The sequence below is a fragment of the Metarhizium robertsii genome, assembly GCF_000187425.2.
Source record: "Metarhizium robertsii ARSEF 23 chromosome Unknown MAA_Scf_6, whole genome shotgun sequence".
NCBI lineage: Eukaryota > Fungi > Ascomycota > Sordariomycetes > Hypocreales > Clavicipitaceae > Metarhizium > Metarhizium robertsii.
In genome coordinates, this window is record NW_011942204.1 from 1,187,739 (window position 1) to 1,208,454 (window position 20,716).

Below are 20,716 nucleotides of genomic sequence, written 5' to 3' on the forward strand. Positions count from 1 at the left end.
GCCTCCGTCCATGGCGTCCGTCCGTGAACCCTTCACCCCCAGTCCATTCAATATTCCAGTCTGGTGACCACCGCCGCGGATAATATCTGAACAGAACATCCACCTCCACCACTTTTTGACAGCCAAAACACTAGTAGCAGTTTCCGTCATCCTCCCTTGCGTGGCGAGCCTGTCTTACTCCCTTAGCGAGTCAACGTCACAGTTCGAATCAAGTCCCATAATCATACAACAGGTGGGACAGTGTTAAACACCCAATGATACTGCCACCACCACATACTACTACTAGTCCTCCAGCGACTTGCCAAACTCAATTTGCACAATGCCCACAATGTCCTGATGTCCACAGGCACGTCGAGACTTCCGTGATCTACATGCGCACATCAACTAGCGAAATCCCGCCCCGGCTTGGCGACGAGTTTGTGTTAGGACCCCGAGACCCTTTGCTTTGACAGCATGCCAAGCGTATTGGTGCCGCCATTTCTGCGGGAAAATGGCCATTCTGACCAATATCGGCGCCCAATACTCCGTACTCCGTACCGTCTCTCGGCTGTATGAGATTGACGAGATTGACCGTGTCTGAAGTTTTTGGTGGTGAATGCAGGGCACGCCAGTGACTTCTCAGCCGTCAACCACATCATCATACGACACTGGCCTCGCCGCTCGTCTGAGCAGAGACAGCTGAACGCAGAGAGATTCTCATTGACTGTTGCCGTGCTCCAAGCATTCATGTTTTACAAGTTCGTTGTCAATTTCCGAAACTCCTTTGCGAGGACTCGTAGCTCTGGTCCCTGCGCGGGTCGGGTCCCATATTCCGAGAGTCTAGTCATCTACCGCACCATGCACCCCAGCATTCAGCAATCAGGAACAATAGTTACCAATACTACCACCGACAGGGGTCTCCCCACCAGTCGCTACTTCAAGGGAGATCTCGCTAATCGCCTGATCGAAGCCCAATTTAACACGCCCCCATCTCTCGCTCTTCCTCCTTCCCCGACCTGGTGCCTGGCTCTCTTCCGAGTGAGTCCATGCTCTAAAAGGCCGTCTTCCAATGCTTCCTGGCGTTAGTTACCATCCGGCCTCGGTGCCCAAAACAGCTCAGTCGCTCCGACAGACGCCATGTTTTGCACGCAAAGGCCGCCGAGTAGAGCAAGGGAGGTCAGCCTCAAGTCGCACCAGCCAATCCACCGACGCACCGGCACGGTGGAAGCTGCTTATTGCGGATATTTCTTCATGTGGAAGCTCTTGGATTTGACAAATTGCTCAAAACCGAATCGTCCCAATGTTTGGCCCTTGCCAGAGTTCTTGAACCCTGTCCAGGCGAGATCCTAGTGTCTTCAGTCAGCAACTAAAACAAGGGAATCCAGATGCAGATTCACTCTTTTGCCAACACCGCGCTTTGGTGCCAGGGATTTACTCACAGGACTGGGGTAATCACAACGGTTCACAAACACAGTACCCGCCTCCACATCTTCTGCCAACTCGTATCCCTTTTCCGTGTCTTTGGTCCAGATGCTAGCAGTGAGGCCGAATTCACTATCGTTCATAAGCTTGATGGCCTCGCTATCGCTCTTGACCTTCATCACCGGAATTACTGGGCCAAATGTCTCCTCAGTCATGACCGTCATTGTGTGGTCCACCCCAGTCAGCAACGTAGGTTTCACAAAGTTGCCTTTAGGTGGCGGGTTATTGAAGCTCTCGTTGTCTGGCGTAGCATCCTTGGCGCCTTTGTCTAAGGCGTCCTTAATGTGTGACTCAATTGCCTCTTTGGAACGCCTGGAAATGACAGGACCAACGTGAGTTGTCTTGTCAAATGGATCGCCCAACTTGTAACCTCGAAGCACCTTTTGCACGCTCTCGACGAAGGCATCGTGAATTTTTTCGTCAACGTAAACTCTCTCAAGCGAGCAGCAGCTCTGGCCGGAGTTAAAGACAGCTCCATCGACAATCTCCTCAGCAGCCCAGGCAACATCTACGTCGTCTCGGATGTAGGCAGGGTCCTTGCCACCCAGTTCCAGCCCAACATTCACAATACGGTCAGAGGCAGCCTTTTGAACAGCCAGGCCGCCGGCCACAGAGCCAGTGAAGCACACGTGGGCAATTCTTGGGTCCCGGATCAGTGATTCCATGGCACTCGGCGAACCGCAGTGGAAGTATTGAAGGACCCCCTCTGGCAGCCCAGCAGCCGCAAAGAATTGAGCGACGTGCTCCACGATGGTGGGAGTTTGGGGAGATGGCTTGAGAATTACCGTATTTCCAGCCAAGATTGCGGGGATGATGGAGTTCATGAGAATAAGGTAGGGATACTGAGACACCATTAGCGTTAGCGTTTGCCAAATTCTACGACAGCAGATTCTGCGGCAAGCTCTGAAGCACCTACATTCCAGGCAAAGATTATGAGCACGGGTCCGACAGGCAACTTGCGAATGAAGCGCGTGAAGCCCCTTTCTGGTTCGCCTTCCGTGTCCTTGAGGGCCTCGTCGCTAATTTTAAGCAGGTATTCGGCGCGCTTGATAGCCGTTGTAATTTCCTTGCCAGTGAAGGCAATGGGACGACCCATTTGGACGGTCAATTCCTCTGCAAGCTCAGCCTCGTGGCTGGAAAGCTCCTTTAGGAATTTCTTGACAATTTCTTGTCGCTCCTTGAGGGTAGTCTTGCGGAAGCTCTGAAACGCCTCGGTGGCGACCTTGGGCATCAGGTCAAGTTCTGCGGCGGAGACTCCATTTCGAGATAAGATAATCTCGTTGGTATTGGGGGAGACGGTGTTGATTACTTCGACGGACATTTTGGCGGTTTGTGTTGGCTAGCTGAGTTGGAGCAAATTTTCTGCTTGTTCCAGAGAGCCGTCGCCCAAGAGGTTGTAGTTGGTTCGAGGTCGTGGATGGCTCTCGAGGGTGAGGAGATGTCGACGTAGATAAAGTGGGCAAATAAGCTCAACCATGACCTCACCTGCACTTGCACTTGCACACCAGTTAACAATTCAAGAGCCCCACGTCACCCCACGACACATGGAGGCATCAAATGGAGGAGCTTCAATCAGGGCACCTAGCCGCCGTGATGATTGCATGAGCAGCGTCTGATAGCCGCGTAGGGGCCGTAGGGGCGGCAGGGACGCGCGCACCGAATTCGGCTCCATCAGTGAGAAGCCAGATGCCCCGCCGCGGCAAAGACTTGAGGTGCGGCATCTTGTCTCCTGTCAAGCAGCGCAGATAATCATGAACGGGGAAACTACAGCGTATGAGGTGTAAGCGCGCCAGAGCTGTCCCGTCCACGCCACACATGCGGTAGACATTCACTCTTCAAGGCGCGGACCGTTGATTCTTCAATGTTGTCCCATGGCGGGGTCAAGCCACTGCCATGATGTTGACTTTTAGCGATTCTGGAAAGAAAGACGACAGCGGCGCTCACCACCTGCACATTGATGTGAGCAGTTGACACCCAAGGCCAGTGCACTCGCTAGGTTAGTATTCCATGTCCAGCCAATGGCAACGCCCCACCTACACTATGTGCAGCCTCTTATCGTTATCGCTCTTTCGACGGCAACTTTTTTTCTGGTCGATTGACATTCCCAAACAGCTTGCAACGACAAGTTCGTCCTGCCAGCACAACCACAGCCAGAATGGCCCCAGAAAAGAGAAACGAGTTTCTGGATGCCCCCGAAAGCGACGATGACCAAATTGACGACTACAACTCCGACGATGAAATAACAAAAGGCCGTCGCAGTGCAAAACGGCGCCGGGTTGACAGTGATGATGAAGATGCTGGTAGCGACGTCGACCGAAGTGCCAGCGATGACCAAGGTTCAATCGACCAGGATGGACAGGAAGACGATTCCTCAAAACAGGTCAAGAAGTCTAAATCAACATCTCGAAAAGAATTACCCAAACTAGAGACGGGCCTTCCCGACATCACCAAGCCCTTGACAAAAAAGAACCTCGTCGCTTCTGAAGAAGCCATTAAGAAATCTGGCGTGGTATACATGTCCCGCATACCGCCAGGGATGAAGCCCTCTGCCCTACGATCTCTCCTGTCGCCATATGGGAGGCTAAATCGGATATTCCTTGCTCCCGAGGATCCCACTGTCCGCGCCAGACGAAAGCGTGCCGGTGGCAACAAGAGGGTGCTGTTCACCGAGGGATGGGTCGAGTTCGTTAAGAAGAAGGAAGCAAAGGCTGCATGCGAATTATTAAACGGACACAATGTTGGCGGCAAGAAGGGATCTTTTTTCCGCGACGACATCTGGAACTTGGTCTATCTGAAAGGTTTCAAGTGGCATAATTTGACGGAACAAATCACTACCGAGAACGCAGAGAGGACAAGCCGCATGAGAGCTGAGATTAGCAAGTCGACCAAAGAGAACAAGGAATTTGTTAGGAACGTGGAGAGAGCCAAGATGTTGGATGGTATGCAGGCCAAGGCGAAGAAGAGGAAGGCTGCCGACGCGGAGGATGAGCCTGTACGACAGGGTGAGCGGTCGTTTAAACAGGTAAAACAGGTGAAAAGGGATGATAAGATGGCACAGGATCAGCCAGAGAGCGTCACGAGAGTCTTGAGCAAGATTTTCTGAGGGATTTGTTGCCATGGGTTTTATCTTGGATGTATTCGCATAGCGTTGTATTGACTGGCAGGATCTGATATTTGATACTTGCAAATTACTTGCTTCGTAGATGAAAGGAGCACGCACGGTGATGAAATGTACGAGCGCTGTTCCGACATGTATTTGATAGTTGCCTCAATTCACAAGGTACTTTCAATTCAGTCTTTGGTTTGATCCGCGTGAATGTCCTGTCGGTTTGTCTCGCCAGTCTCGATTTCGGTTGACCGCCATTGGCCCACACACAGGCTTCCCGTCCGCCGTCTAATCGTGGTTTCTCGCCCCCGCCGTCGATAAGATTCTTCAGACGCTTATCAAGCAGCGGGGCAAATAATTTTCTTGACCCCCGCGAGTCACCACCAAGCCAAGTCGTCGGCTGCTGGTCCCAGTCTACCTAAACTCGGCGTCAATCTCACTTCAGCCAAATCCTCATCTTCATCCGGCGTCTAACCTTGGCCATTCAAGATGTCGATGGATCTTGATGACGCTCCGGTCCCTCTTGGGCCGGCGACACAGCAGACAGCTGCGACGTAAGTTCCGCCGCCTTTACATGCCCTTTTTTTCGCTCTTCTTTTTTTTGTCGGTTCTGTGGGCGAAAATCGCCTCTCGAGACGAATGACTAACTTGACAACTGTGCCAAGTATTCTCTGCTGCAACTGCGGCGCCCCTATTGACGGAACGACTGCCACCGGCGCCCTCTGTTTCAACTGCGTCAAACTCACCGTCGACATCTCCCAAGGCATCCAGCGCGAAGCGACGCTCAACTTCTGCCGGGACTGCGATCGATGGCTGCTCCCACCGAACAGTTGGATTGTGGCCATGCCCGAATCCCGCGAGCTGCTGGCCCTGTGTCTCAAGAAACTACGAGGTCTCCACAAAGTCCGCATCGTTGACGCAAGCTTTGTCTGGACGGAGCCACACTCTCGAAGAATAAAGGTCAAGCTGACGATCCAGGATGCCGTTCAGGATGGCGTCTTGCTCCAGCAGAGTTTTGAGGTTGTGTACGTGGTGGCGACTCAGCAGTGCCCTGAGTGCGCCAAGTCATATACGGCCAACGTCTGGAGGGCGTGTGTGCAGGTGCGACAAAAGGTCTTGCACAAGAGAACGTTTTTGTTTCTGGAACAACTCATTATGAAACACAACGCCCACAGAGATACGCTCAATATCAAGGAGGCCAAGGACGGTATCGATTTCTTCTTCTCGCAAAAGAACCAGGCTGAAAAGTTTATCGACTTTCTGAACTCGGTTGTACCCGTCACGGTCAAGGCATCCCAGGAGCTCATTTCTCAGGATGTCCACACCTCCAAAAAGTCGTACAAGTTTTCTTATTCCGCAGAGATTGTGCCCATTTGCAGAGATGACTTGGTTGCCATGCCCATCAGGCTCGCCAAGCAATCCGGCAACATCTCGCCCCTCGTCCTGTGCCACAAGATTGGAACCTCGGTCTATCTGATGGACCCCCAGACCCTCCAGACCGCCGATATTGCCTCGCCGATATACTGGCGCGCCCCCTTCAGATCGCTTGCCGATGCTCATGAATTAGTGGAATTCATCATTATGGACATTGAGCTCACCAACACCCGAAGAGGAAAATGGGTCCTCTCCGAAGCCACCGTCGCCAGAGCATCGGACCTCGGCGTCAACGACAAGACGTACTTTACGAGAACACACCTGGGCAACTTTCTCCAACCCGGCGACTCCGCCATGGGGTACCTCCTGACAGGCACCATGTTCAACAACCCCGAGTACGAGGCCATCGAAGAGTCCAACACGTACTCGTCCACCATCCCTGACGTGGTGCTAGTCAAGAAGCACTACCCGCGTCGCCGGAAGAACCGCCGCCGCAACTGGAAGCTCAGGCGTATGGGCAAGGACGAGGGCGAGCTCCTGCCCAAGAAGGCAGATCAAGATCGCATGGATCGCGAGTATGAGCAGTTCTTGCGGGATGTGGAAGAGGACGAGGAGCTGCGTGCTGCCATGGCTCTTTACAAGAACGAGAAGAAGAGAGCAGAGGAGGAGATGAGTGTTGCGGAAACAGAGGAGGACGAGGATGACGGTACTCCACAGGTCAATATGGACGAGTTGCTAGACGACTTTGACGAGCTCACAATGCAGGACTCTTGATGGCAGTGGCTGGAGGGTAAAAGAGAAAAATAGTGAATTAAAAAATCAACGTTGGCGTTTTCTGCTGGGCGTTCATGTCCCCATATCTAGGCATTCCAAGTCGTGTATTTCTCGCAACCCGCATTCATAACCGTGACTCTGTAAGCTCTGCCGCCCCATCTCAAAAGAAGCCAGGTATCGTATCCCGCTCCGGCCTCTTGGGCGACCGCGTCTCCCGCTCACCCGTCCTCCTGACCATCTGCTCCCTCGACTTCTCCCGCCTCACCCGCCTCTGCCTGACGCCAAAAGGATCATCATCGTCATCGCCATCGCCATCGCCATCGCCATCATCCACCGCCCCAGCAAAAGACGACGCCTCGCCATCCCCCCTGCCCCCAACCTCCTCCGGCAGACGAGCAGAAACGACAGCCTGTCGCGGCCGCACCGCCGCGCCCAACCCGACGCCCGTCAAGCGCGCACCCTGCCCGCGCGGCGTCTCCATCAAGCCCTGCAGGCTGCTTCCCCCCCGGGTCCCCTCGCCGCGCACCAGCCCTCGCCGCGCCGCCGTCCGCGCAGCACGCCCCCTTCGCCTCGTGGCCGTCGCCGTCGCCGGCCCAGGCACCACCGGCCGCTCCATCTCCCGGATCGCCGCGGCGTTCTGCGCTTGAGGCGTGTGTACTCGGCGCGGTGGAGGTGCGCGGTGAACAGGCCCGCCGTGGCGAGCAGCTCGTCCTCCACCATGCGGTACCTGTCGTCCCCTGCTGGGCCGGCAATCATGAACCTTTTCCCCCCGGGGGGATGATGAGTGAGCGGGTGAGACGCGGGGGTGCGGGCGTATTACTGGAAATTTATTTCTCTTTTACTTACTGCTGGGCTGGCGGCTCTGGAGGCGGCGATGTAGACGGACTACGTATCCTACTGGCACCTGTGTGTTCCTGGTTAGCTCTTTTGCACGTCGAGGGTTTTCGGGTGGCGGGAGGTAGGTGCTACCGTGTTCCAGGGAGCGACGACGCGAAACGAGCGGACGGGTGGAAGCGTCTGGCGTGGACGTGGAGGGTTCAGGACGAGGGCTTTGCTTCTTGGGCGTCGTGGTTGGCGGCGAGCCCTGGGGTTCCGTTTTCCAGGGGAGATTGCGCGGCATCGTCGGGCATGGTGGCTATGGTGATTTGCGGCTGATGGTGTTTTGTTTAAAAGTTGTTGTTAATGTGTTGAGTGAAGTGGCGTGGGGTGAGGTTTTCATGACTTGTCAAGGGTAGGCAAGGTACGTGAGTTGAGTGGTTCTTTTTTTCAAATCGAGCTACACCATGTTCCGTCACATCACATAAACCATTATTGTCTTTGCCGCGAAACCTTCATCACTACTATCTAGTGCGTTATTCAAACCTCTATATTTCTAGTACACAGACCGGGTGTTCCAGCTCTTGGCCCCTTGTACAAATGAAACGTGCTACATGTAAACACAAAAATCATGGCTTCCTCCTTTTCCTTCATCCATGTGATTTCATCTCGTACTTTTTTTTACTGCACCTCTCTCACAACCTTGTCAATTGCACTAGCCACGTGGTCAATGTTTTTCGAATTCAAGCCGGCCATGGAGATACGACCGTTCTTAGTCATGTAGATGTGGTAGTCCTCGCGGAGTTTGAGAACCTGGGCCTCTGACAGACCAGTGAAGCTGAACATGCCAATCTGGTCGGTGATGTGGTTCCACGTTCCAGGGGTGCCGAGTTTCTCGAGTCTTGAGCGCAGCTCGTTGCGCATGGTGATGATGCGGCCGGACATGGTCTTCAAGTTGTCCTCCCACTCAGCAAAGAGCTTGGGGTCGTTGAGGACGGTCGCAGCAATACGGGCGCCATACAGGGGAGGGTTGGAGATTTCGGATCTCTGGAGAATGGCCAACTGGGACCCAATGCGGGAGATGGTGGTGCTGGCGTCAGGTCCGGGGCTGGTCACGAAGTGGAAGCATCCAGCTCGCTCGCCATAGAGGCCAAAGTTCTTGGCGAAACTCTGGCAAACGACGGTCTCGAATCCTTGCTCAACAAAGTAGCGGATGGCGGCGGCATCCTGGGCGAGGTTGCCAGAAGCGAAGCCCTGGTAGGCACAGTCGAAGAAGGGGAAATGCTTCTTCTGAGCGATAATGACAGCCAGCTCCTTCCACTGGTCGAGGGTAGGGTCGACACCGGTCGGGTTATGGGCGCAAGGGTGCAACAGGATAACGGAACGGTCGGGAGCAGCCTGGATGGCAGCCTTCATGCCCTCAAAGTCCAGGCCATTGGTCTTCTTGGAGAAGTAAGGGTAGTCGGCAACCTGGAGGCCAACGTTTCCAAAGATTTGCTTGTGGTTAGCCCAGGTCGGGTTGGACAGGTAGACGGTCCTGTTGCCCTTGTAGAACTTGGCGAGGAAGAGGGCACCAAGATGGACGGCGCCGGTGCCGGAGATGGTCTGGATTGAAGTGGCCCGTTTCTCTTGGAGGGCGGGCGAGTCGGCACCGAGAATCAACTCGGCAGCCTTGGAGGTGAAGTCGGCAATGCCGGCAATCGGGGCATATTCGTGGTTCAACTCGGGGTTGTTTCGGAGAATTTCATCAGCCTGGCAGAGCGGCGGGTGTTAGCCATGAGACACGGTTCTGGTGGTGACGCATGCGGGGAGCTCTGGAGCGGACTGGGGCGGCCATTGGTGTTGGCATGGGGGGGTCATGATGGCTTCGTCACGACCAGTGGCCATGGCTGACGGAGCATCAGGCACATCAGGCACCAGGCACCATGCACCGGGCAAAGGGCAAAGGCAGCTTGGTCACGTACCTTTTTGACTACGGGGAGAACCCAGGGCTTCGCATTGTCGTCGCGGTAAGCGCCAATTCCCTATTCGCACAGCGTTAGCATTGCACAGCAGGAGCGTTGCCAAGCCAAGTAGAAAAGCAATTTGAAGCTCGAAAGCCGGTGCTACTGCACCGTCCCTGTCTCGTGGCACGTACCAAGTCGACCTTGAGGGAGCTCTGGTCAGCCTTGTAAGCGCGTGCGAGGCCAAAGAGAGGATCCTCGGGGGCCTGCGGCACGGTGTCGGCGGGGAAGCTAGTTGCAGAGGCCATGGCGGGCGAGATGTGGTTTGCAATGTTGTTTATTCTCGCGAGCGAGGACGATGAAGAAGGCGAGGCAGACGGAGAGGCAGAGGACGACGATGAGGATGAGGATGGAGGAGCCATGATGGCGAGGATAGTGGGGTGACTATAATAACTAATGGGCTGATGGTGACTGGCGACTGGCGACGGGTGACGGGGACTTGGCGACAGGCCAATTCTCCTCCGTTGTCCGTAGTCTGCGGTTCTTCAATGTTCCAGCTTCCGCAGTCGCAGTCGCAGGACAAAGACGGCCGCTTCTGGTCTTCACCCCGTAGAGCAAGGGTCAGTCAGGGTCTAGTTGAGACACGCAAGAGGATGCAGCGGCGGGCTGTTGGAGGTTAGCCAGAGCTCGAGCGATCACGCAGCGCGGCAAGTGTTAAGTGTGAAGTGTCAATGTTCAGCGTTCAAATGCACAGGGGTGTCATTGCAGCCGCCCTCGTCCATTTGTCGCACAAGAAGGACCAGTGGCTGGCTCTTGGAGGGCGGCGGCAGACGCAAACGCGCAGATGCAGCGCTCGGCAGCCGTCGGAGGGGCCAGTGGCAGACATGGACATGGAACGTACAGGTTGAGTCAATCTTCAGGATCGCGGCGTCGACGTCTCGACTCTCAAGGTCAACTGGTCCCGAAAGCGGCGGGCGGCGCCATCGCGCGCGGGGGTCGAATGCGCTTTTATGGCCCGCAGGTGGGCAAAGATGCCGAGTCCCCAGCGCTTCTGTGCGTGGCATGGGCGTCGTTTTGGCCGAGGCCCTTCGGCTCTCACGGGCTCGCAAGTGCTCGTTGATGTGGCCTGTGTGGCCGGGGCGGGTGTCGGGCCCAGATGATGCCTCGACAGTCGGACTTGACTCCATGTCTGCTCCAAGGGCCAGCAGCAAACAGGTCTGGTCGCTGCCGCTGCCGCTTGCCGCTGCCGTGGGGGACGGGGTCCCGGAGCGCAGTTGACTGACATGTGCCACTTTGCCATGGCAAGCACAGTGAGTGGCACGGAACGCGGAGCATCCTGCAAAACACAAAATGCACAACTACAAGTTTATGCGATTCCTTCTTGGCATGTAGAATAATAATGCCTGTACTAATAATAGTAATAATGCACCATCTGAATTCGTCTTGCTAATGCGTAATGCAGCCCGCCTCAAGTTCCTAAGGTCATTCATGAATTTGCCGTGGCTTGCCTGCGGGCACTGCGCAACATCGTCTATTCTGGCACGGTGTGTCCTTCTTCTTCGAGCCGTCCATTCAATTTTATGACTTATCTCTCGTCTTGGTATACCCACACTTCCCCGGCTTCGCCCGCCATGGCCTGGCACCCCTTCTCCGGTCTCCTGACCATTGTCTCTAAGTAATGACCAATTGATACATGTACCTTTCTGCTTCGCTGCCCACGGAGCGCGCTCTCCCAGGTTAGGTCCCCGCGGCCCCTTTCCGAGATGAACGGGTGGCAACGGCCCCCCGAAACTTATGAACGTCCCACTGCAAAGGCAGGCAAAAGCCACTGTGCACTAGCTTCGTATTTAACCTACATAGATATCTGGAACTTGCAGATACTACTGTCCCCATGACCTTGAACTTTTTCATGGGGAGTGGATCGACGTCCCCGAGTCTGCGAGTCTGCATCTGGGGTTGGAAAAAATCTGGGGGTGGCTCATCAACCATCTGAAAGTCCCCCACACATGCAAGGAGCAATACATAACTCGACAAAGGGGCCCGTCTCTTCCTTCACATGTTCCCCGCCCGACACCGTAGCGACTCTGTATTATAGTCCACACTACTTCTTAACCGAGATGGCTTCTCTTTTAATCAACATGCTCGGCTCGCAGTCACCCTCATCTCCAAGTCCCAGCGAGATTCCGTTGCTAGATTCGGTCGGCAAGCCCAGCCCTTCCTTCATATAATGAGATCCCACAGCACCAAGAAAGCACACAACCCGCTGGCCGCAAAGAAGGTATAGCGTGCCGTGCTGGGCCGTTTCGTAGCCTTCTCAAGCTGCTTGTTACCTCCGCCAATGTTATCCGCGGTTGATAAAGAGTTCGTGACAAGCTGCTCAATGTGCTCGGATTGGATCTCTAGATTGTTGACCAGAAGGGACTGGAGCTCGGAAATCTCGACCAGCGACTTTTCTGCAGTTCTGCCACACTGCGTTAACAAAACAAGACACGGAGAGACACCCTACTGAAAAGAATTGTGGGTGACGGCACATACCTGACCTTGTCCAACGTGCTTTCGTAATGCTGCATCATGTCCTGATTGCCTTCCTCAAACATTTGCAACTGCTCCTCGGTCAGGCCCTGGGTGAATGCAGACGCCTGAGTGGCCGTCTCGCCTGCCAAGGCCGGGTCTTCAGAAATGGCGGCCGCCATAAACGCCTGTTTCGACACGGGCGGAAAGGGCGCAAAATCTCCGACCGGAGGGGATAGCATGCCGCGAGACTTTTCCACTTCTCTCGTCAACCTCGTCTCCATCATGTCCTGCTGCGTGCGACAGCACAGCTCCAACCTCTGTCGCAAGTACCACAGTATGCCATCCCGGTGAATGTCTGTTTGTTGGGCCTGGGCTTCCGCCGCTGCGTGTTCTGGCGACCTGCTTGCGATGCTGCCGCCCGAGGCCCAGGAACTCAAGGCACTGAAGCCGCTCGCATACTTTTTCCGAATGAGGGCTGATTCCGTCTCTCGGCGAAGCTGCTCGGCGTCTTCCAGGCCACGGATGCTCGCGTTGAGCTCTCTAATCATTTGCTTCGCATTGACGTCGACGTCTTCCCGCTCGCGATCGGTCAAAACCTGCGGCGGGCCATGAGCCGTGCGGCCAGGTGTCCTCCGCGGCTGGGCTGTCGACAGGTATGCCTGTCGGACATCCCTGAGTTCCTTGTGCAAGCTGGTAATGTGCGAGTTCTGTAGCCAACACATTGGGATTAGCAATTGGGGTGATGGGAATTTACTCGCAAGGGCGGACTGACTATGCGATATGCCTCTTTGACAAAGCCTTCGAGTACGTCGACGTCGAGAGCAGCTTTGCCTGATGTAGGTGCGGCGTTGTGCTTTTGCAGTGCATGATTGAAGTCGTCGGTCAGATCTGTGGACGGGAGATGGGATGCCGCCGAGAAAGCCATGGTTGACCGGCACAATAATGCCGGGTAGCTCCTTTGTATGTAGCGCAACTGCGTGGCTTGTGGTGCTGTCGCGATAGCAGTCGGGTGGGATGAGATTGGCTACGTAAGGTGTAAGGTGGGAGCTCTCCGAATGCTGCTTAGTCATTACACAGTGTATCGACCCAAGTGCAAGTTGTAATTACGCGTAGCCTTGAGCCTTGAGCCCGATTCCCCGCCAGATGCGGCTCTGACATTCATGTGAGGTGTACATACTTCGTATAGACCTTGCTTGACAAGTTGGAAGGGAGGGACAAGAAAAAAAAAAAAAAAACTCAGAGTGGCATCAATGAGACTCCGTCACACCGGCGGCGGTAGTTGTTCCATCCACTCGGCATAAATTTCATTCCAATCTCGAACGAACTGAAGCTGCGATCGGCAACGGGTGGGTGGTCGGAAAGAGTTCATGGCATGCTTAATTTAGCCCTAGCTTCGAGTATCAATCTGGTTCCCGTCGAGTCATTGGCTGGATTCGTTCTAGAGGCATGCAGGCGACAGAAGCCCCCCAACACCTGGAGGCAAGGTTATCACTGTGGACGTTGGTGCTGTTGTCTGGCCGCATCAAATTGCTCGCAATATGGCTACTCGCAGGTGCTTGAGTGGGTTCAGTACTCCGTACGCTCTTTTTTTTCCATCTCTCCCACTCCATCGCCTAAATACTGAGACAAGTTCGCCGTCCCGGTCCTTGGCTGCCTCACAAGTACCGAGTACCAGACCCTTTTGATGCTCGGAACCTGGCCGTGCGCCACCAGGGCGGGAAAAAAGGACTTGTCCAGACTGTCTGTTGGCAAGCGCCAAAAATCAACGGAAGTCGACCGAGCACTACTCGCAAGTCGTCATTCGACGCTTCACGCTCGGTTCAATGTTCTTGCTGGCAGCCGCTCTGGCAAAGCTAGGATGAAGACGCCAGGCCAGACGAGACGAGACGGGACGTTGACTTTGACGCTAATCAAACTTACGTCTGTATGTACATAAAACAAACCCAACGTCGGAAATGCAAGACGACACGGACTTTACCACCGGACATGTCATCCACTTGGACGTCCATGTCCCCATATTACCAAGTGGCCGGGCCTGAGTCAAACCACCAGACAACACAGACAATCTCTCCCCACAGCTGGTGCTGCCGATATGGCGCCGGGCCCGAAACTGGCTCCAACTCTGGTTTATTTTTAATACCTTGCCTGTCCCTCTCCTCCCGTCCTCAAGCCTCTTCTCTCCAGTGCATGCATAACACGGGTGATGGGGTTGTCGTCCATTGCTCTCGTCTGTGGCAATGAAAGATGAGAGGGAACCCAATGTTCCCGTGTCCGACCCGGATTGCCAGAGGGCCGTCGCCGCCACGGACCCGGTGGACGCGGCGCCGGCGGCAGAGCCAAGCTTGAGGGCAGAGCCGGTATCACGGGCTGTATCAACCCTGTCAACACCATCGTCACCACCGCCACCCCAAGTCGTTCACCAACCTGACCTGCACCGTGTGCCCACCGCCGTTCTCGAAAAGATGGCAACCGTCCCGGCCAGCCAGGTCCTCACGGGTTCCCACGATGTCGAGGCTGTGTCTCGCGTTGCCAGCGCGCCGTACAGTGCCTTCACACGCCGGACCAAGATATGGATTACTACCATGGTCACCATTGCCAGTGTCATCTCGCCAATGACGGCCAACGTCTATTTCCCTGCGCTGGACTCCGTTGCCGACGACCTCAACGTGTCAATCGCCTTGATCAACCTCACCTTGACCACTTACATGATCTTCCAGGGGTTGGCGCCCACCATCTTTGGCGACTTTGGCGATACAGCAGGTCGCCGTCCAGCATTCACGCTGGCCTTTACCATTTACTTGTTTGCCAACATCGGACTGGCCTTGCAGCGCGACTACACTGCTCTCTTGGTCCTGCGCTGCCTGCAATCAGCCGGCAGCAGCGGCACCCTCGCCCTGGCGTATGCCGTTGTTGCTGACATTGCTTCCAGCGAAGAACGCGGCCGCTACATGGGACTTGTCGGCGCGGGCGTCAACTTTGGCCCTGCCGTCGGGCCAGTCCTGGGCGGCGTTCTAAGCCATGAGCTTGGATGGCCCTCCATCTTCTGGTTCTGTGCCATCTTCGTCTTCGTGTGGCTCATCCCATGGGTCTTGTCTGTGCCGGAAACGTGTCGCAATGTTGTCGGCAACGGCTCTGTGCCGCCGCCAAAATGGAACATGACGGTGATTGATCTCCTGCGGCCGGGCGGCGTCAACCAGAGGCCAGCGTCGGCGCCCAAGGTCAAGATTCGCGTGCCGAATCCCCTGCGCACTCTGTCCATCGTCTTCCAAAAGGAAGAGGGGCTCATCCTCTTCATATCCGCCATCATGTACGTCAACTTCATCCTCATTGGTGCCACGCTCTCCATTCTCTTCAAGGAAATCTACGAGTACGACGACCTCGAGGTAGGCCTCTGCTACCTCCCCTATGGCGTGGGCTGCTGCATGGTCATGCTGCTGCAGGGGCACATTCTCGACCGAAACTTTGCCCGCATCGCCAAGAAGTTGGGCATGGCGACGAGCCGCAAGAGGGGAGAGGACATGCTCAGTTTCCCCATTGAGTCTGCTCGCATACAGCCCCTGTATCCTGCCATTACCGTTGGAGCGGCTGCCCTTATCGGATGGGGGTGGTCGCTGGAGGCCGAGACAACCGTGGCTGTGCCGCTGGTCCTGCTCTTCATTGTTGGCATGCTGGTGCCGTCGTCGTTTGGTGTCCTCAACACGCTGCTGGTCGACCTCAACGAGGACGCACCGGCCACGGCCGCCGCAGCCAACAATCTGACCCGATGTCTTTCTGGCGCTGCCGCCACCGCCATCGTGGACCAAATGTTTGATGCCATGGGCCGCGGCTGGACATTCACCTTGTTGGCTTTGCTGATGGTCGCATGCCTACCTGGGTTGCGCGTTCTGGAGAAGCGTGGTCCTCGCTGGAGGGCAGAGAGGGCAAGGCAAAAGGCAGACAAGCAAGATAACTAGACTCTTGCCAAGACGATGCGAGACTGGAAAGGCAGGTGACGCTGTGGCCGAGCATTTTAAGCAACCAATTGATGACTTGATGATAATGACAATTTCCGTCTCAACATGCAGGCGGGGAATGTAGAAGATACCATACCACAGAGACTTAGCATAGCGGGAGCGAGGACATTTATTCAAATATATTGTCCGTCTTTTGTTTTCCTTTTTTCTTTTTGTTCCGCTTTTGACACGGGTTTCATCTCGTTGGTGATAGTACATACCGAAACCGCTACAATGCAGTGATAGCCTTGTCCACAGATTCCCTCAATGACTCCCACATTAACCAATCTGATCTCGTCGTCCTGCCAGAATGACCACGTTAGCCTAAAATGTCCTTCTACAGCCCCAGTATAAATCCAGCGAGGCATCCAAACGCTACGGCAGGTACTTACGGCAACAGCCCCATTGAGTTCACCTTCCAGATACCCACTCCCAGCGCAACAAGCTGCATCGCCACATACACCAACTTCGTTTGCAATATCTGAGCGGCGTTTTTCTCGGTATTGAATCGTTCAAAGGCCTGGTTGGTAGCCATCAGGCCTGCGATGGGGTTCTTGAATGCCATAAAGACCATCATGATGCTGAAAATTTGGAGCGAGTTGCCGGACATGTACATCATGATGACGGTCATAGGAAGTGCTTTGACGGGACCGAGGGCGACCTCCCATGCTTTTTTAAGCTTGAGGGTTTCCATTTCTTCGCCAGTGGGTGCCTTTCGAGGAGGTTGGCTTTTGCCATCCTTGCTGGGTTTCTGGTTCATTGGTCATTAATATATAATGGAGAGAAATGAGGTTGAAGATAACGAGGAGAGCACGGGCAATTCGCCATGCCTCCCGAGTTGCGAACGTACCTTGGAGCCCGACGGGCCTGAGGAGAAGCCAATGGGGTCGGGGACGCCTGGGACCCTGGCTTTGGCACCTGGAGGTGAGCGCAGCTGCGAAACCCAGGTGGGAACATTTGAGTCTGGTGAAGACATTGCTATTGCAGACGTAGACGCGAAGCGGCTCGATTGATTGTTGCAGTCGGAGTAACGATGGAGGTTGAGGCCTAGACACCGCGTTGAGTAGGCGTCGGTCGTTGATTGTATCAATTGGTGGCTCCGGCACGTGGGTCCTTATCGATAGCACCTTGGATTCTCTGTGCTCCGAAAATAGGCAGCTCCAGCATGGTCTCAGTGGACATCCGACTGCTCAGTGTCTGCTCGGTTACTTTACAGTGGGGTCTAGGACCCTGACTCAGGCTGGTACAGGTCGATGTAGTTACAACGTTCAAGTCAAGTTGGCAGCACTTGAGCTTGAGCGCAGACGCCGGCACGTTGGCACCGCTGGTTCGAGTACCCCTTTCGACTCGGGCTTGACGGAACGAGAACTCAGCTACAATTGTAACCTGCCTCTTGTCAACTGGTTGTCGTTACGAACCCGGCGAAGTTGAACCACATCATTCTCGACCCAAGGCCTTTGTGCTGCCAGTTTTATACGCTTGGGTTCATCTCATCACGACGTTTCTATTGACAGCACGACAAGGGTTGGTCCGCCGGCGCAAAGTTTCCCTTGAAGCTACATGTGACGATTTCCCACCCTCCAACAGCAACAGACTGTGCGGTCGTATCTCTTCTTGACTGGTTGGATCTCCCAACCGGGCGTGCCGCCCTATCAACATTTGACGCTTGGGACCATTGATCATCGAAGCATACACTGGGCGAAAACCAGCCTCCTTAGACGACGAATCTGCACAACTCTGTCAGAGTAAAGGCTGAGGGTGGTGTGGACGAGTGAGTCCCGGCGACCGGCACGTCCATCAGCATTTTGCGTCGCGTGACGAAGCAGCATCACTCCCATCGCCGAGACGAAGAGCAGACCACCACCACCACCACCACCACAGGCCAGCTGTGTTTGCTACGTAATTTGTAACCTGGTAACCAGGTGTCCTGGGTCATCGCGCCATATAACCACAACCGCCAGCTACCACCACCATGTCTTCTAAAGACAGTGGCGGGGACTCAAAGCTGTTCGCTCGAGTAAGCTTGCTCCCATCTTCTTCTGTCATACATTTGCTCTCCCTACTTTGTTTTCTACCACCTTGCGACCTTATCCTGTACTTGCCCCCGGGAAAGACTCCTGACCGTTGTCACTTTGACACTCAACCGACCCCTCTACATCGCTTAATAACCTGTATTGGAAGTGCAGTGGCGACATCGCAGCGCCCTCCGTGCCTTTGTCTTGCTCATAATATGCTTTCTATACTCTGCGCACCTGATCCTCTGCCCATTGCGAGATGATGGCTGTATTCCCAATGTACATGCCACCGTTGGCATTCGATAGACTAAGAACTCCACAGGGCAAAGTAGCCGAGCTGCGACTCGAGCTGAACAGCGGCGGCAAGAAGGATAAGAATTATGCGATAAAAAAAGTTGCCCTCAAGAGAATCGTTGCGAACATGACGATGAGCAATAACGATATGGTGGCGCTGTTTCCGGACATAATTGCCTGCATGCACATTCCCAGCTTGGAAATCAAGAAGATGTACGATGCCAACACGCCTAGCATTGGCCAAGCCATGTCGCGACTAACAACGTCTAGGTGCTTCTTATACCTGGTCAACTATGCTCGAGTACGACCGGAAATTGCCGTCAAGGCCATTCCGGTGCTGGAAAATGTAATTGATACCTGAACTCTGCGAGATGGAAAAGATGATGCTGACTTTGTATTAGGACATGGAAGACCAAAATCCCTTAGTACGAGCCCTCGCACTGCGAACAATGTCATATATACACGTCAAAGAGTTTGTCGAAGCAACAGTTCCTATCGTAAAGCATATGCTGCGCGACAACGATCCATACGTCCGCAAAACAGCAGCCTTCTGCGTTGCCAAACTTTACGACCACGACCGACAAATGGTTGAACGGTCGGACCTTATCGATAGACTAAACTCTCTGCTACGTGATGATAATCCTACCGTTGTTGCTAGTGCGTTGGCGGGACTGATGGACATCTGGGAAAGAAGTGATGCTATTAAGCTCACCATTGACTATAGCAATGCATCAAAAATGGTGGCAATCTTGCCTGATTGCTCAGAGTAGGTGGCTTGACAAAATCCCAAATCCTGGTGGAGTTGAACCATGTTAACACAGGAATAGATGGGGCCAAACGTACATTCTTGAGGCGTTAATGTCCTATGTGCCACAGGAAACAGGCGAAGCTGCTTTGCTGGCGGAGCGCATTGCACCACGCCTCTCACACTCAAATTCATCTGTTGTGTTGACATGCATCCGCGTTATTCTGTACCTGTTGAATTACATTGCAGACCAAAAGCAAATCACTACACTTTGCAGAAAGCTTTCGCCACCATTAGTTACTCTTCTCGCCAAAGGCCCTGAAGTCCAGTACCTGGCACTTAGAAATGCCCTGTTGATCTTACAACGACGACCCGAGGTGCTAAAGAACGATATCCGAGTATTTTTCTGTAAATACAATGACCCAATCTACGTCAAAGTCACGAAACTGGAACTCATTTTCATGCTTGCCAATGAAAACAATATTGATGAGGTGCTGACCGAGCTGCGAGAATACGCGACGGAAATTGACGTCCACTTTGTTCGAAAGGCCGTTCGTGCGATAGGAAAGTTGGCTATAAAGATTGAACCAGCGGCTAAGCGGTGTATTGACCTTCTATTGGAGCTTGTCTCAACGAAAGTCACGTACATTGTTCAGGAGGCGACAGTGGTCATCAAGAATATTTTCAGGAAATACCCCAATCAGTACGAGTCCATCATCGGCACCTTGTGCGAGCATCTCGATTCGTTAGATGAACCAGAGGCCAAGGCTGCAATGGTCTGGGTTATTGGACAGTACGCCGATCGTATTGAGAATAGTGATGCACTTCTGGAGGATTTTCTCTATACATTCTCAGAGGAGCCTGTTGAGGTTCAACTGGCTCTCCTGACAGCCACGGTGAAGCTATTCATTCAAAGACCAACCAGAGCCCAAGAACTGGTTCCAAGGGTTTTGAAATGGGCGACTGAGGAGACAGACAACCCCGACTTACGTGATCGAGCGTACATGTATTGGCGACTGTTGTCAACAGACATGAACGCAGCGAAGCAGATCGTCATGGGAGACAAGCCGCCGATCACTGCTGAAGCAGAGAGGTTAGAAGCGCCGACCTTGGAGGAAATGTGTCTCAATGTCGGAACCCTGGCCACCATATACCTCAAACCAGTCCAGACAGTCTTCCGGTCAGCGCGCCCACGGAAACTTCAAGAATCACCTGCGTTGCAAAAGCAGAATTTGCTGGTGGATGCAGATAATCAAAAGAGCATCAGCATGTTTGGTCGTGGCGGGCAGCCTACAAATATTGACTTGAGGAGTCGTAATGCCGCCCCTGCCAACGGGGAGGGCAACCTGTCGCAAGCAGTCAGCGATGCAGACGCATACTTTTCCAGTATTGGAACGCAAATGGCGGCGATGACATTAGACCAAGGCGAGGATATGTTTGGCGGCAGTAGCGGGAATATGACGGGCTATGTTGTCAGTGCTCATGCACCACAAGCTGTGCTGCAACCGGCGCAAGGGGCAGGGAGTAACGGCGATTTGTTGGCGCTCTGAGATTGGAGACAGGTTGAAGTTGAACGGACGTTTTGGCAGGACTTTCATGTCAGGCGTACATTATAAGCGAAGAATTATCTTGCAGATAGTGTCAGTGACAGTGGACATAACAAATCTTACCTATGGGTGCAC

The 20,716-nt window shown here is 54.1% G+C and overlaps 10 protein-coding genes across 10 annotated transcripts; 5 read left to right on the forward strand and 5 right to left on the reverse strand.

Annotated features, from left to right (window-relative positions):
• Positions 1–1,211: 1,211 nt before the first annotated feature.
• Positions 1,212–2,782, reverse strand: MAA_06470 (aldehyde dehydrogenase; the record flags this gene model as incomplete). The annotated part of the gene is made up of 3 exons (XM_007824468.1): positions 1,212–1,325; positions 1,419–2,303; positions 2,378–2,782. The coding sequence occupies 3 exons, from the start codon at positions 2,780–2,782 to the stop codon at positions 1,212–1,214; spliced, it is 1,404 nt and encodes a 467-aa protein (XP_007822659.1).
• An 834-nt stretch (positions 2,783–3,616) lies between these two features.
• Positions 3,617–4,564, forward strand: MAA_06469 (RNA recognition motif domain protein; the record flags this gene model as incomplete). The annotated part of the gene is made up of 1 exon (XM_007824467.1): positions 3,617–4,564. The coding sequence occupies one exon, from the start codon at positions 3,617–3,619 to the stop codon at positions 4,562–4,564; it is 948 nt and encodes a 315-aa protein (XP_007822658.1).
• A 492-nt stretch (positions 4,565–5,056) lies between these two features.
• MAA_06468 (nonsense-mediated mRNA decay protein 3) lies at positions 5,057–6,715 on the forward strand (the record flags this gene model as incomplete). The annotated part of the gene is made up of 2 exons (XM_007824466.1): positions 5,057–5,121; positions 5,233–6,715. The coding sequence occupies 2 exons, from the start codon at positions 5,057–5,059 to the stop codon at positions 6,713–6,715; spliced, it is 1,548 nt and encodes a 515-aa protein (XP_007822657.1).
• A 74-nt stretch (positions 6,716–6,789) lies between these two features.
• Positions 6,790–7,362, forward strand: MAA_11336 (uncharacterized protein; the record flags this gene model as incomplete). Its single annotated transcript, XM_011413324.1, has 1 exon — positions 6,790–7,362. The coding sequence occupies one exon, from the start codon at positions 6,790–6,792 to the stop codon at positions 7,360–7,362; it is 573 nt and encodes a 190-aa protein (XP_011411626.1).
• An 850-nt stretch (positions 7,363–8,212) lies between these two features.
• MAA_06467 (aspartate aminotransferase) lies at positions 8,213–9,896 on the reverse strand (the record flags this gene model as incomplete). Its single annotated transcript, XM_007824465.1, has 3 exons — positions 8,213–9,283; positions 9,496–9,555; positions 9,669–9,896. 3 exons carry the CDS (start codon positions 9,894–9,896, stop codon positions 8,213–8,215), a joined length of 1,359 nt encoding a protein of 452 aa, XP_007822656.1.
• A 203-nt stretch (positions 9,897–10,099) lies between these two features.
• Positions 10,100–10,661, reverse strand: MAA_11337 (uncharacterized protein; the record flags this gene model as incomplete). Its single annotated transcript, XM_011413325.1, has 2 exons — positions 10,100–10,140; positions 10,376–10,661. 2 exons carry the CDS (start codon positions 10,659–10,661, stop codon positions 10,100–10,102), a joined length of 327 nt encoding a protein of 108 aa, XP_011411627.1.
• Positions 10,662–11,694: 1,033 nt separating this feature from the next.
• Positions 11,695–12,913, reverse strand: MAA_06466 (t-SNARE protein; the record flags this gene model as incomplete). The annotated part of the gene is made up of 3 exons (XM_007824464.1): positions 11,695–11,935; positions 12,010–12,695; positions 12,761–12,913. 3 exons carry the CDS (start codon positions 12,911–12,913, stop codon positions 11,695–11,697), a joined length of 1,080 nt encoding a protein of 359 aa, XP_007822655.1.
• Positions 12,914–14,225: 1,312 nt separating this feature from the next.
• On the forward strand, positions 14,226–15,941 carry MAA_06465 (Major facilitator superfamily domain protein; the record flags this gene model as incomplete). The annotated part of the gene is made up of 1 exon (XM_007824463.1): positions 14,226–15,941. The coding sequence occupies one exon, from the start codon at positions 14,226–14,228 to the stop codon at positions 15,939–15,941; it is 1,716 nt and encodes a 571-aa protein (XP_007822654.1).
• A 427-nt stretch (positions 15,942–16,368) lies between these two features.
• Positions 16,369–16,956, reverse strand: MAA_06464 (uncharacterized protein; the record flags this gene model as incomplete). Its single annotated transcript, XM_007824462.1, has 2 exons — positions 16,369–16,731; positions 16,831–16,956. 2 exons carry the CDS (start codon positions 16,954–16,956, stop codon positions 16,369–16,371), a joined length of 489 nt encoding a protein of 162 aa, XP_007822653.1.
• Positions 16,957–18,257: 1,301 nt separating this feature from the next.
• Positions 18,258–20,584, forward strand: MAA_06463 (AP-2 adaptor complex, beta-adaptin subunit; the record flags this gene model as incomplete). Its single annotated transcript, XM_007824461.2, has 4 exons — positions 18,258–18,502; positions 18,560–18,635; positions 18,691–19,055; positions 19,117–20,584. 4 exons carry the CDS (start codon positions 18,258–18,260, stop codon positions 20,582–20,584), a joined length of 2,154 nt encoding a protein of 717 aa, XP_007822652.2.
• Between the last annotated feature and the right edge of the window lie 132 nt (positions 20,585–20,716).